We start from the raw sequence: 15,549 nt of genomic DNA on the forward strand, positions 1-15,549 counted from the left end.
CCAACATTATCACTACAGTTTGATGGTCCGTGTAACACCCCTACCAATGCTTTTTGCCCCTCGTTGTTTCTTAACTCAACCCATACAGATTCCACATTATCTTTGTTCATATCTTTCCTCAACATCTTAGCAATATCATCTTTAATCAACAACGCAACTCCACCACCTTTTCCTTTCCGTCTGTCCTTCCTAAACACGGAATAGCCCTCAATGTTTAGTTCCCATCCTTGCTCACCTTGGAGCCATGTAATCCCAACTATATCAGACCCCTTTACATCTGTGGAACTAATTCATCCATTTTGTTTCGAATTCTCCGAGCATTCAGATACAAAACCCAATGGCTAATCCTTTTAACGTTCCTTGTCCTGTTCCTGCTATTTTTTTTACTGTGTCCTTATCTGACTCTGGTCCTTGAATTCTCTTTCAATTTCCTTATTCTTCCTGCTGTCTTTTTCACCTGTTCTTGATTCCCCCCTGCTCTGAATCCTTACATGGGTTCCGATTCACCTGCTATATTAGTTTAAACCCTCCCCAACCACTCGAGCAAGTGCCATGCCCGCTGCCCGGCCTCTGCAGGACATCAGTCCCGGTCCTGCTGCGGTCCAGTTTGTACAGGTCCCACCTCCCCCAGAACCAGTCCCAATGCCCCAGGAATCTGAAACCCTCCCCCTCACACCATCTCTTCAGCCACTTATTCATCCTATATATCCTGCTGTTTCTACTTACGGCACGGTGGCACAGTGGTTAGCACTGCTGCTCCACAGCTCCAGGGACCTGGGTTTGGTTCCCGGCTTGGGTCACTGTCTGTGTGGAGTTTGCACATTCTCCTCGTGTCTGCGTGGGTTTCCTCCGGGTGCTCCGGTTTCCTCCCACAGTCCAGAGATGTGCGGGTTAGGTTGATTGGCCATGCTAAAATTGCCCTTAGTGTCCTGGGATGCGTAGGTTAGAGGGATTAGTGGATAAATATGTAGGGATATGGGGGTAGGACTTGGGTGGGATTGTGGTCGGTGCAGACTCGATGGGCCAAATGGCCTCTTTCTGCACTGTAGGGTTTCTATGATTTCTTACTCTGACTAGCAAACGGTACAGGGTATAATCCTTGGATAAGTAACTTTGAGGTTCTACTTTTCAGCTTGCTTCCGAGCTCCCTGTATTCTGCTTTTTAAAATTCATTCGTGGGACATGGGCATCGCTGGCTGACCCCCGACTGTGCGGCGCCCCCCCCGACAGCGTGCCCCCCCCCAACAGAGCAGCGCCCCCCCCGCCCCCCCGACAGCGTGCCCTACCCCCCCCGACAGAGCGGCGCCCCTCCCTGACAGATCGGCACACCCACAACGTGGTACTCCCCCAGCGCGGCGCCCCCTGACATCGTGGCACTCCCCCAGCGCTGCCCTGGAGTGTCAGCCTCGCGGTTTGTGCTCAAGTGGAACTTTGGACCCACAAGCCTGTGACACAGGGGTCAGAGTGCCGGCGCTGAGGCACTGCCCACACAGTGGTGCGAACGCAGCCCGGACTCAGGTTAATGCTGCATGCACAGCCAGCTCTGCCTCCGTTCCCATGGCAACAATCAGGACTGGGAGCCAGGTCACCGCAACGGCGAGGAATTACTGGACTGGAGTGAGATAATTTGATTTACACCGTACAGATTTGTGGCTAAAACACTCTCAGCCAATGCTAAACCCAGTGTAAGTCCGGCTACAAAATGTGGATTTGGCCCAGAGATTGATTCCATCTGTTTAAAAAAAAAACTCTCAATAATTTGAACTCCATTTATCTGTCGCAAGCCTCTAATTAAATTAGGTGGCCACAGGTTATCAGGTGGCAGAAGCTGCCTGAACCCGATACTGGTTCACGGGATCACTAACTCCACCCGAGTTGCCAGGTTTCATGTAAATTTTGAACCGGAATTATGTTGCCGAGGGTAACCATGTGAACGATGACCTTAACGGCAGAGGGACAGTCTTGCAAAAATGCGACTGCTCCTTGTGACACTGCGAAACAGTCACTTGTGCCCTCATCATTCAGGCTGGGCACTTGGGGGCCAGTCTGAAGTCACGGTGATGGCCCTCACTTGGTCTTCAATCGAGATCCTCCAGCCTACCCAACGATCTCAAGGGGCAGCCAAAGAATCCCTACAGTGCAGTAGGAGGCCATTTGGCCAATCAGGCCTGCACCCACAACAATCCCATCCAGGCCCTATCCCCATAACCCCACATATTTACCCTGCTAATCGCCCTGACACTAAGGGGCAATTTAGCATAGCCAATCCACCTAACCCACGCATCTTTGGACTGTGGGAGGAAACCGGAGCACCCGGAGGAAACCCACGCAGACACGGGGAGAACGTGCAGACTTCACACAGACAGTCACCCGAGGTCAGAATTGAACCCGGGACCCTGGCGTTGTGAAGCAGCAGTGCTAACCACTGTGCTGCCTCTGTAATCTGACTTAGTGAGGCCCCACAATTTTAGTAAGTAGTTTCACAACACCAGGTTAAAGTCCAACAGGTTTATTTGGTGGCACAAGCCACTCGGTTTCGGAGCACTGCCCCTTTATCAGGTGACTCACCTGATGAAGGAGCAGTGCTCCGAAAGCTTGTGCTACCAAATAAACCTGTTGGATTTTAACCTGGTGTTGTGAGACTACTTACTGTGCCTACCCCAGTCCAACGCCAGCAACTCCACATCATGGCTTCCACAATTTTAGCCATGGAAAATGGGGATAAGGGGGGAGGGCACTGGGGGAGGTACTCTGTCAGAGAGAGCAGACTCGATGGGCCAAATGGCCTCTTTCTGCATTGTATGGATTCTATGAAAAAAATTAGATTATTATAGAGGGCAGCTCAGTGGTTAACAATGCTGCCTCACAGCATCAGGGACCTGGGTTCAATTCCGGCCTCGGGTGACTGTGTGGAGTCTGCACATTCTCCCCATGTCTGCGTGGGTTTCCTCCGGGTGCTCCGGCTTATATCTATTGGTATTATACCTCGTGTTCAGCAGAAAAAGTCGGTGAAAAAGAAAAGTACTCTTTTAGTCATAACTCCCCCCGCCATCTCCCCTTCAATTAATTATACAGGACACCTTCCCTGGAAATCAATTGAGATTAATTCTTGATGAGCCTGCAGTGAAAAATGTCACAGTCCGTAACTGCCTTATTTAACTGTGACCAGGCATCAAGGGATCACACAGTTCTTCCGCTGTGGCCCCAGCAGCAAAGAAAAACCTCCCAATTACTATTAAGACAGCACAGATCTGAGACAGACACCGGGGAGGTCATGCTAGGGTGGACGCCTAATGAGTGAGGCCAAACAGTGTGATCCCAAGCCCTTCCACACCCACCCTAATTGGAAGAGTGGGTCGCAACTGGCCACGAATCCGCCTTTGATTAGCGGTACTCGTAACGTCACACACCTCCAACGACAATAACATCCGCACCCTGGGCCTAATCTCCTCGGCAGAAGCCTGAATTAGTGCAGGGATGGGGGAAAACACAAACAGGCGCCTGTTGGAACGTCGGAACCCTGCAAAGAATTTTTTAAAAAAGCACTTGAAATGAATCCTCCAGGCCAAAGTGCTGCTCTTTAATCTCGTCCAACACCCCCGTTGCTAAGGGCACCTCGCTTACCATGGCAACAAGAGGAGAGAAGCTCTCGCTCGCCAGCCCTCTTGGTGCTAACTGAACTGATCTGTGTGCGGAGACCACGGGGCAAAGCGGCCATGGGGTAAATTCACGGTGTGTGCCGCGTGTAATTCAGTAAATGCAATCGGAGACAATGAGCTGAGGGCCCTGTCTGATCCTTATCGAACACTGAGAGCTTTGCCCACCTGCTTTTCACTACCTGGTAATCAGTGGGGCACTTGAGCACCGCACAATTGACTGGAGTGTGGGCCGTACCTACTTGTTGGCAGGGCCTGTTTTTAACCCTTTCATAGATGAGACGCGGCGCAGTGGGTTAGCACCGCTGCCTCACAGCGCCAGGGACCCGGGTTCGATTCCCGGCTCGGGCCACTGTCTATGCGGAGCCTGCACATTCTCCCCGTGTCTGCATGGGTTTCCTCTGGGGAAACCCACGCAGACATGAGGGCAGCACAGTGGTTAGCACTGCTGCCTCACAGCGCCAGGGGCCCGGGTTCAATTCTGACCTCGGGTGACTGTGCAGAGTCTGCACGTTCTCCCCGTGTCTGCATGGGTTTCCTCTGGGGAAACCCACGCAGACATGAGGGCAGCACAGTGGTTAGCACTGCTGCCTCACAGCACCAGGGACCCGGGTTCAATTCTGACCCCGTGTCTGTGTGGGTTTCCTCCGGGTGCTCGGGTTTCCTCCCACAGAGCAAAAGACGTGTTGGTTAGGTGAATTGGCCCTGCTAAATTGTCCCTCAGTGGACCCGAACAGGCGCCAGAGTGTGGCGACTAGGGGATTTTCACAGTAACTTCATTGCAGCGTTAATGTAAGCCTACTTCTGACACCAATAAATAAACTTTAAACTAAATTCCTGAAATACAAACTTTATTTAAGAAAGCAGTTGGAATATATGCGCTGAAACATGTGATCGCCCAGGCTAGGGTAGAGTAAAAGATCAGGGTAACCAATGAGGTTAAACTGAGGTCTTACCTGATGCAATTTTTCAAAGCTAGCTTGGTCTTTCGGCCAAGTTGAAGCCCGGGAGGGGGTGCAATGCCTCATCCTGTCAGCTTGGATCTTGTCTGATCGAGCCCAAGATAGGATAGAACAAAGAACAAAGTACAGCACAGGAACAGGCCCTTCGGCCCTCCAGGCCCGTGCCGATCATGATGCCCAAACTAAACTAGTGCAGTCACTGTCTGTGTGGAGTTTGCACATTCTCCCAGTGTCTGCATGGGTTTCCTCCGGGTGCTCCGGTTTTCTCCCACAGTCCAAAAGACGTGCTGGTTAGATGCATTAGCCATGCTAAATTCACCCTCGGTGTACCTCTACAAGTGTGGCGGAGTGTGGCGACTAGGGAATTTTCATAGTAAAATGTAAATCTACTTGTGACTAATAAGTAAACTTTACTTTCAGGAAAGCCCACACGACAGGCATGGCTCCAATCTCTTCAAGGAACCTGGAGTCCAGCGGCTCAACCGCACTCCATGGACAATCTTAATTTCTATTTCAGTCAGAGATGCAGGAGGCCGTGGACCTTCTGCAGGGACGTCTTTGGTCTCCACTCCATCCTGAGATGATCTTCGCAACCTGATCCCGAGGTGTCGGCATGGAGAAGTGAAGCTTCCACCTGGTCTATAATTTGAAATCAAAGCACGAGATTGCTTCTGGGGATTTTAATGGGATTAAATTTTCACGTGGATGCAAAAAACACCTTTCAAGGCCACTTCCAAATAGCGTTGCAGATTTAAACGATTTATGCTTGGGGTGGGGTAAGGATGAAAATTAAACGGCATCACTGGCAGTTTAAATTTTGTAAGAAGTCTTACAACACCAGGTTAAACCTGGTGTTGTGAGACTTCTTACTGTGTTCACCCCAGTCCAACGCCAGCATCTCCACATCATGACAGTTTAAATTTTAACAGCCAGCATGAATTAGAATCAACGTTTTGCTCTCTTGGTCAAAAACTGGTCCATTACAATGCTGGAACAAGCCAATGGAAGATGCATTAAACATTCCCAATGGAAGGATGGGACAAGCTTGATGCAAAGTCACGCTCCCTCTAGTTTGCTCCAATGCTCATTGTCCAAGCGCTAACATTCTGTTCCAGTGGAGAGGTGGTGGGGGTCTAGTGGTATTTTCCTCATTCCTGTAGTGACTTCAGTCAGGCCACTGAGGTTGACCAATCGGAGTATGAACTCCCTGATTAAGGATCCAATTGATGGGTCAATCAGGGAATCTCTGCCTTGTACTTAACCCTGAGTGTCAGTTCGTCTGACACCCCTGGAGGTAGACTGCTAGCGCTCTGTGTACTCATCTTAGAGTTTGTAAATAAAGGGATGTTAGTGAAGGGACTGCCGCCTCCGTAGATCTGTTACAATTCCCACGCAGCTAAAAGTGGATCGGGACCATTCCCCTTGGATCTGCCAGGTGAATGTCCTTGGGTGTGATAGTGACCCATTTGACATGGCTGGCGAACTGGTGTCCTGGAACAGCCCCACCTGGTAAGTTCTTGCTGGCCTCCTGCAGGACCCATGATGGCCAAGCCCTGGAAGCGCAGGTCGGTCTGGAGGTCCTGGGAATTCTCCCGCACCAGGCGTGGGAAGGGCAGTTTGTGGATTGGCAGCTCGGTGGACTTCTGGTAGCGGCGGATCTCCGGAAGGTGCCGGGGTGGTCGCGGTCGGCTTCTTGAGCCGGCTGATGGGCAGCTGCTCACAGAGGCCTTTCGCCCCAGTGGATTTACGGGCTGTTTATTTTCTTCCAACCATTTCCCTCCCCTCTTCCCCATTGCAACTCAGTGGAATTGTCACTGGATTGAGTAATCCAGAGACCCTGAGTAATGGTCTGGGGACCCGGGTTCGAATCCCACCACGGCAGATGGTGAAATTTCAATTCAATAAAAATCTAGAATTAAAAGTCTACTGATGACCATGAAACCATTGTCGGAAAAACCCATCTGGTTCATTAATGTCCTTTAGGGAAGGAAATCTACCGTCCTTACCCGGTCTGGCCTACATGTGACTCCAGAGCCACAGCAATGTGGTAGACTCTCAACCGCCCTTTGAAATGGCCGAGCGAGACACTCCATTCAAGAGCAACTAGCGATGGGCAATAAACGCTGGCCAGCCAGTGACGCCCATGAATGAATGAAAAAAAAAGCCCAACATCCACATCAACTATTCCAATTGGAATGAATATTCCAATTTTAGCGGCCAATTATGGGATGTTTTGTGCTGTGGTCCACGTCCAAGAGGAAACTGTATCGCGACTAACCAAGATGTTGAGTTACCGGTGTTGGACTGGGGTGGGGCACAGTAAGTAGTCTCACAACACCAGGTTAAAGTCCAATAGGTTTATTTGGTAGCTCAAGCTTTCGGAGCGTTGCCCCTTCACTCATCTGACGAAGGAGCAGCGCTCCAAAAGCTCGTGCTACCAAATATTTTTAAAGCGGCATCTCGGCCTTTTGGCTAAGATGCAAATGAGCTCAAGTCTTGGAGGAGGAACCTCCCCCTTCTCCAATCAGCTTGGCTCATGTAGATCAGGCCCAGGACAGGGTGGTTTGGTCGCTCGCCCTGTCTTGTCAGCCTGGATCTGAAATGTCTCAACTTGTTGAGACTCTGAATTGGACTTGATTTGATTGAATTGGAAAAGTATAAAAAATAAAATAAACCTGTAAGACTTTAACCTGGTGTTGTGAGACTACTTACTGCGACTAACCAAGTTCACTGTTCCTCAGTAACACAAGTGGGCAATCCTCACAGATGGAAGCAGTTTGTCTAACTCACATCAGCACCCGGTCTCTCCACGAAGCCACCAGCCATTTTGCTGTTATCTTGTTATACAGACTGACAAATAAGTGAACAGGATTATATTCCCTCCAACAGCAGAGAAGCTGCAGATGTGGTCTGTTATCAATAGTTGCTTAGTAGCAACCCAAGGCTTTTTACAAGGGGAACGGTGACACCAAGCAGGAAGTTAAGAGAAGGACATCATAGATATTTATTGGAGCTGCCCTTGGCAGAGAAATTGCCACGGGTTTGAAAATAAGTTTCTGGTCAGAATGCCCCCACTGTAGGATTAACCTCCGCCATACTAACGAGGTGCAATATTAACAACAAAGCTGCACCCGAGACAGATTCAACATGAATTGAACATTTTAAATAATGTAATAATTTTAACCTTCCAGCATTTTTAAAATGCAAATGTCAGTATTGCAGATTTGGGGCATTTCTTACATTTGTCAGTCAGTCACGAGCAAGATTATCGCAAAGCATTAACAGAGCTAAGGGAGGCCATTCGGCCCAACACGTCCACGCTCCACATGAAAAGTTAAAGTTTTATTTATTAGTCACAAGTAGGCTTACATTGACACTGCAATGAAGTTACCGTGACAATCCCCTAGTCGCCACACTCCGGCGCCTGTTTAGGTTACACTGAGGGAGAATTTAGCACGGCCAATGCACCCTAACCAGCACGTCTTTCGGACTGTGGGAGGAAACCGGAGCACCCGGAGGAAACCCACGCAGACAGGGGGAGGACGTGCAAGCTCCACACAGACAGCGACCCAAGCCGGGAATCGAACCCGGGTCAATGGCGCTGTGAGGCAGCAGTGCTAACCACTGTGCCACCTCCCAAGCCTCCTTCAACCTTTTGTCTTCTGTCCTTCTCTACCTCGTGCTCATAAAGTTCCCATCGCTGCGAGTCGCCTTGTGGCGGGCAGGCTTTACCTTTGGGAAATACATTTTTCCAGAATTCCTTCTTCGGATTTATTAGTGACTATTAAAAAAAAACAAAAAGAACTTCCATTTTACATTGCGCCTGCCACAGCCACAGGGTGTCCCAAAGCATCTTTGGCGTACTTCTGAAGTGTGGTCACTATTATAATGTAGGAAACATGGCAGAAAATGTGTGCACAGCAAGCTCCCACAGACAGCAACGCGATGATGACCAGATAATCTGTTCTTTGCGATACTTGCTGAGGGATAAATATTAGTTTAAAGTTTATTTATTAGTGTCACAAGTAGGCTGAAATTAACACTGCAATGAAGTTACTCTGAAAATCTCCTAGTCAACCCACTCCGGCGCCTGTTCAGCTACACTGAGGGACAATTTAGCATGGCCAACATATCTATCGGACTTTGGGAGGAAACCGGAACACCCGGAGGAAACCAATGCAGACACGGGGAGAATGTACAGACTCCACATAGACAGTGACCCAAGCCAGAATTGAACCCGGTTCCCTGGCGCTGAGAGGCAGCATTAGGTTTCATGGTCATCAGTAGATTCTTAATTCCAGATATTTTTTATCGAATTCAAATTCCACCACCTGCCTTGGCGGGATTCGAACCCGGGTCCCCAGAGCATTAGCTGAGTTTCTGGATTAATTATTTCTAGTGGTAATACCACGAGGCCGTCGCCTCCCTTACAGGGAGAGGCCTGGGGGGAGGGCGTGGATAAGATACTCTGTCAGAGAGTCTGTGCATACCCGATGGGCCCAATGGCCTCGACTACACTGTCGGGATTCTGTGCCACCGTGCCGTAAGGACACCGGGGAGAACTCCCCTGCCCGTGTTCGAAATAGTGTCACTGGATCTTTCATGTCTGAATGAAGGTTCCAACTGTGTGCTGTTCCTTGACTGCGGCACTGGACTGTCTGCCTTTATTATTGAGCTCAAGTCCTCGACTGGGACTTGTAGCCAACAAAATGTTTTTCAGCTTGGCCACCGTCCTAATGGAGGAGACTTTGCAATCAATTTGCACCAAACAGCAATGTGATAAATGACCAGATAATCTGTCTTTGTGATGTTGGCTGAGAGATCAATATTTGGCCAAGACACCAGGGAGAACTTCCCTGCTCTTCTTCAGTTGTTCAATCACCTGTGCTGACCAGTGGGACTCAAACCTTCTGACTTGGAGCTGAGAGGGTCGCCAGTGGAACCACAGCCCAAACAGGAATCTTAAAATGTGATACCTCAGTGTCTGGTCTCATCCTCGGGTGGAATTATCTCCTCTACGTCTCTGCTCACATCATCATAAAGGCCTCGATCAAGAGTGTGATGGATTAATCTCCACTTGCCTGGATGGGTGCAGCTCCAACAACATCAAGAAGCTTGACACCATCCAGGACAAAGCAGCCCACTTGATTGGCACCTCATTCACAAACATCCAATCCCTCCACCACTGACGCTCAGTAGCAGCAGTGTGTACCATCTATAAGATGCACTGCAGCAATTCACCAAAGATCCTTAGACAGCTCCTTCCAAACCCACAACCACTTCCATCTAGAAGGACAAGGGCAGCAGATACATGGGAACACCAAACCCCACCTGCAAGTTCCCCTCCACTCTCCATCCTGACTTGGAAATATATCGGCCGTTCCTTCGCAGTCACTGGGTCAAAATCCTGGTGTTCCCTCCCTAACGGCATTGTGGGTCAACCCACAGCATGTGGACTGCAGCGATTCAAGATGTGGAGATGCCGGCATTGGACTGGGGTAAACACAGTAAGAGTTTTAACAACACCAGATTAAAGTCCAACCGGTTTATTTGGTAGCAAATGCCATTAGCTTTCGGAGCACTGCTCCTTCGTCAGATGGAGTGGATATCCACTCCATCTAACGAAGGAGCAGCGCTCCGAAAGCTAATGGCATTTGCTACCAAATAAACCGGTTGGACTTTAATCTGGTGTTGTTAAAACTCTTACTGCGTTTCAAGAAGGCAGCTCACCACCACCTTCTCAAGGGCAACTCGGGATGGGCAATAAATGCTGGCCAGCCAGCGACGCCCATGTCCCACGGATGAGTTAAAAAAAAAGCTCATTCCTCTGTCTTCCCTTTCCCAGTTAAAAGCACCCAAGCCTGTCCAATCTTTCCTGTCAAGCAGAACTACCGAGTTCTGAAATCATCCGAATAATCTCTTTTTGCACCTCCTCCAGTGCCTCAGTAAACTCTTTACAAAATGGAGACCAGAACTCTGCACAGTTTCATAGAATAGAATAGAATCACAGAATCCCTACAGTGCAGAGGAGGCCATTCGGCCCATCTGACAGAGTATCTTACCCAGGCCCTCTCCCCTGGCCTCTCCCTGTAAGGGAGGCGATGGTCTTGTGGCATTAACACTGGACTATTAATCCAGAAACTCAGCTAATGTTCTGGGGACCCGGGTTCGAATCCCACCACGGCAGAGGGTGGAATTTGAATTCAATTTAAAAAAAATCTGGAATTAAGAATCTATTGATGACCATGAAACCATTGTCAATTGTCAGAAATCCCCATCTGGTTCATTAATGTCGTTCAGGGAAGGAAATCTGACGTCCTTACCTGGCCTGGCCTACTTGTGACTCCAGAGACACAGAAATGCTCAACTGCCCTCTGGAATGGCCTAGTCAAGGGCAATTAGGGATGGGCAATAAATGCTGGCCAACCAGCGATGCCCATGTCCCATGAATGAATAAAAACAAAACACATTTGCCACCTATCTAACTTACACATCTTGGGACACTAAGGGTCAATTTAGCATGGTCAATCAACCTAACCTGCACATCTTTGGAGTGTGGGAGGAGACCGGAGCACCGGAGGAAACCCATGGTGGAAGCTACACACCTTTAGCGGCTGTGCCCTCCATTTGAATGGTTTTATGCAGCATTCCTTCCATTTCTTCCCTCGCCCGTTGCCGGTCGGTCTCCCTGGTCACCGGTCGGAGCGAGTTTGGAAGGTTTGGGGTGAGGGCTGCGTTTCGGGATCACTGAGTCAGTGTGAGACAGTGGCGGACAGACCTGAGGCCCATCGGGGTTCCGAGTGCGGCCCCATGAGACAGTTTGTTGACCGCTGCCCGTGCGCAGTTGCCGCATCTGCTGATTTCCACCCATGTAGTTTTTTTCCTACCAGTGTGACTGAAGTGATTCCCATATAAAGCAAGGGGTGAGTGAAGTGAGGTGGGTGCTGATCGCTCACAACACTGACTGTGAGAGCCGTGCGCTGTGTCCAAAGCGTCAATATTTCCTTTGTTTTTACCATTTGAGGTTGATGAGAATTCTATTAATATATAAATGATGAAGCATTTTCTATAACTCGTTATGAAATATTCGGCTAAATGCAGTTAATCTTATTCACGGGGTCGCGGTTAGTGACCAAGCCCGATTTCAATCTTGCAGCCCAATGAGATGAGGGAGGGCCACTCATGCAGCCCATTCACTAGCCTAGGTTGCCCCATCACCGGTGTAAGGGAACTCCAACCAGCGAAGGATGGGCTTGTGGTGGGCAGTCTCATGTCTCAGGGTGAAATATGCTTGAGGTCACAGTCATAGAGTTATACAGCATAGAAAACAGCATGGAAGAACAGAGGGATCTTGGGGTCCGGGTTCGTAGGACGCTCAAAGAGGCGTCGCAGGTAGAGGCTGTGGTTAAGAAGGCGTATGGAATACTGGCCTTCATCAATAGAGGAACTGAGTTTAGAAATCGGGAGATAATGCTGCAGCTGTATAGGACCCTGGTCAGACCCCACCTGGAGTACTGTGCCCAGTTCTGGTCGCCTCAATACAGAAAGGATGTGGAAGCCAAAGAACGGGTGCAGAGGAGATTTACGAGGATGTTGCCGGGATTAAGTGGTATGCCTCATGAGGATAGGTTGAGAGAGCTAGGTCTATTCTCCTTGGAGAGGCGAAGGATGAGAGGTGACCTGATAGAGGTTTACAAGATGTTGAGAGGTATTGATAGAGTGGATTCTCAGAGGCTTTTACCCAGGGCTGAAATGGTTGTCACGAGAGGCCACAGGTTTAGGGTGCTGGGGAGTAGGTACAGAGGAGATGTTAGGGGTAAGTTTTTCACTCAGAGGGTGGTGGGTGCGTGGAATCGGCTGCCGGTAGTGGTGGTGGAAGCGGATTCGATTGAGTCTTTTAAGAGACTTTTGGATAGGTTCATGGAGGTTAGTAAGATAGAGGGCTATAGATGAGCCGAGAAGGTAAGGAAATTGTTCGGCGCAACTTGTGGGCCGAAGGGCCTGTTTGAGCTGTAGCTTTTCTATGTTCTAAAAGGCCCTTCGGCCCATCGAGTCTGCACCGACAATAACTGAGACACGCTTATCCTATTATCCAGCACTTGTCGCATATCCTTGAATGTTACGATGTTTCAAGTGCTTATCCAAATACTTTGTAAAGGGTGTAAGGTTTCCGGCCGCCATTACCTTCCCAGGCTGCGTATTCCAGATTCCCACCACCCTCAGTGAATTTGTTTTCTCAAATCCCTTCTGAATCTCCTGCTCCTCACCCTCAAATTATGCCCCCTGGTGACTGACCCCCCTCAACTAAAGGGGGACAGCTGCTCCCTACTCACCCTGTCCATACCCCTCATAATCTTATACACCTCAATCACGTCCCCCCCTCCCTCAGCCTTCTCTGCTCTGGAGAAAACAATCCAAGCCCTCTTCACACTGAGAATGGTCCCTATAGATAGTGAATCATAGAATCCCTACAGTGCAGAAGGAGGCCATTCGATCCATCGAGTCTGCACCAACCACAATCCCACCCAGGCCCTACCCCCGCTTAGTTACCCAGCTAATCCCTCTAACCCATCACATCCCGGGACACCAAGGGTTAATTTAGCATGTCCAATCAACCTAATCCGCACATCTTTGGACTGTGGGAGGAAACCAGAGCACCCGGAGGAAACCCACGCAAATACGGGGAGAATGTGCAAACTCCACACAGACAGTGACCCGAGCCGGGAATCGAACCCGGGTCCCTGGAGCTGTGAGGCAGCAGTGCTAACCCACTGTGCCACCATGCCGCCCCTTTCCACTCGCATTGTCTGTACCTGTAACGACTTGATTACCTGCAAAGACTCGCATTCCAACCATTATCTTGCAATTGAGTCCGTGTCTATATATGCCGTGTTTGTGAACCCAACTCTCCACTCACCTGATGAAGGAGCAGTGCTCCGAAAGCTCGTGATACCAAATAAACCTGTTGGGCTTTAACCTGGTGTTGTGAGACTTCTTGCTGTGCCCACCCCAGTCCAACGCCGGCATCTCCACATCATAGTCCCTATAGATGCATGAACCTAACGCCACTTCACGCTGAAACCGGGGTGGCAGTCCGTACATTGACACACACACACACTGTGACACCAATTTCAGTCTCTGAGATTGGAGTTATTGGTTGGGAGGATGGGGGTTCGGGGAGGAGGGGAGGGAGGGAGGGAATTATTCTTTAGTTAAACAAAACCAGTGTCATCCCTCGCACCCCCCCCCCACCCCCTCCCACAACTCCAGTACTGTTTTCAAAACATACCTTTCACTTTAAGCCCACTGCTTTCATCATCAGAGCTGCTGTCAGACTCAAAGAGATCCCTCAACTCTTTCTTGTCTTTCACTTTGCTCTCCTGCAACTTCCTGCGTATGATCGCAGGGAAATTGAGCTCTTCCATCTGGTGGGGGAGGGAGAAGAGACGAGAAGGTGAAATATAAAATAAACATTTACTACAGAGTCCACCCTCCGCGCGCAGACTTAAAACACCGAGGGGCATCAAAAGCGTTTCTCTATCTGCGTAGACGCCTGAGCGACTACAGATAAGCAAAGGTGCTCCTCAAGGCGACATTCCTTTAAGAACTCATCCACTGCTCGGCTTTTCTTGGCTTCTGCGCCGGACTCTTCGGGACGCGAAGGGAGATTCCCTCTAACCGTGGCGGGGAAGTGGGAAGAACAGGAAGGGAGTTGACCCCCTGAAGCAACCTCATCAACCCCCACACTCGTTCTCCCCGGGGCAGAGGCTAAGTCACGAGGTTTAAGTAAAAAAAAAAAAATGGACCGCGACACACAAAACAGATGAATAATTTGCTAACCAAAAGAGAAAATGCTGGAAAATCTCAGCAGGGCCTGGCAGCGTGTGTAAGGAGAGAAAAGAGCTGGCGTTTTCGAGTCCAGACAACCCTTTGTCAAAAGCTGAATGATTTCTAATTAAAGAATGATTTGCTAAGTTTTAGGGAGGACAGCTGTGGGAAGAGGCACAGTTTTGAGGTGCTTCTGGTTACATTTTGACTCCCTTTCAAACAGTCACTAATTTCCCAAACAGCAAATCCCACAAAAAACCGAAGGGACACTGAATTCCGTCGATTAAATCCGCTGGGAAAGATTCACTGAGCTCAGTTAAACGAGACAACTAAACAAACAACTGTCTGGAGCACTAATGCCGATAGATTAATGGCTCACACGTTTGGGACTTCAAAGCGCCTTTAAACTAAGGAGGCCAACCACGCTAATGTTTAAGTCTGACGTGACTGTTTAAACCACGGGGTTTCCTGAAAGTGTCATCGAAACTTTTGATTCAAAACAGGGTTAATCGGAATATGACGGCCATCCCCAGGGGAAGAACTGGGATTTATCTACCCTGGGCCCAGGTGTCTACCCCACCCACGATTACACTCATTGTCCAACGGGGCGCCACAGTGGTTAGCACTGCTGCCTCACAGCTCGAGGGACCCGGGTTTGATTCCTGGCCTCGGGTCACTGTCTGTGGGGGAGTTTGCACGTTCTCCCCGTGTCTGCGTGGGTTTCCTCCGGGTGCTCCGGTTTCCTCCCACAGCCCAAAGACACACTGGTTAGATGCATTGGCCGTGCTAAATTGCCCCTTAGTGTCCCGGGATGCGTAGGTCAGAGGAATTAGCAGGGAAATATGTGGGGTTACGGGGATAGAGCCTGGGTGGAATTGTCATCGGTGCAGACTCAATGGGCCGAATGGCCTCATTCTGCACAGTAGGGATTCTATGATTCTATTCTACAGTTGAGATTTCTAAGTGGCTGGCATCTACAACTTAATAAGAACATAAGAACTAGGAGGAGTAGTAGGCCATCTGGCCCCTCGAGCTTGCTCCGCCATTCAATAAGATCATGGCTGATCTTTTTGTGGACTCAGCTCCACTTATCCACCCACTCA

The 15,549-nt window shown here is 49.5% G+C and overlaps 1 protein-coding gene across 1 annotated transcript in view; it reads right to left on the minus strand.

The window, feature by feature from the left end:
* Positions 1 to 15,549, minus strand: part of noc2l (NOC2-like nucleolar associated transcriptional repressor) — a 170,326-nt gene that overhangs the window by 29,515 nt on the left and 125,262 nt on the right. Inside the window, 1 exon segment of the mRNA XM_078238736.1 lies at positions 13,908 to 14,043. Coding sequence (XP_078094862.1) covers positions 13,908 to 14,043 — 136 coding nt within the window.

The sequence above is a fragment of the Mustelus asterias genome, chromosome 22 (assembly GCF_964213995.1).
Source record: "Mustelus asterias chromosome 22, sMusAst1.hap1.1, whole genome shotgun sequence".
NCBI classification, from domain to species: domain Eukaryota; kingdom Metazoa; phylum Chordata; class Chondrichthyes; order Carcharhiniformes; family Triakidae; genus Mustelus; species Mustelus asterias.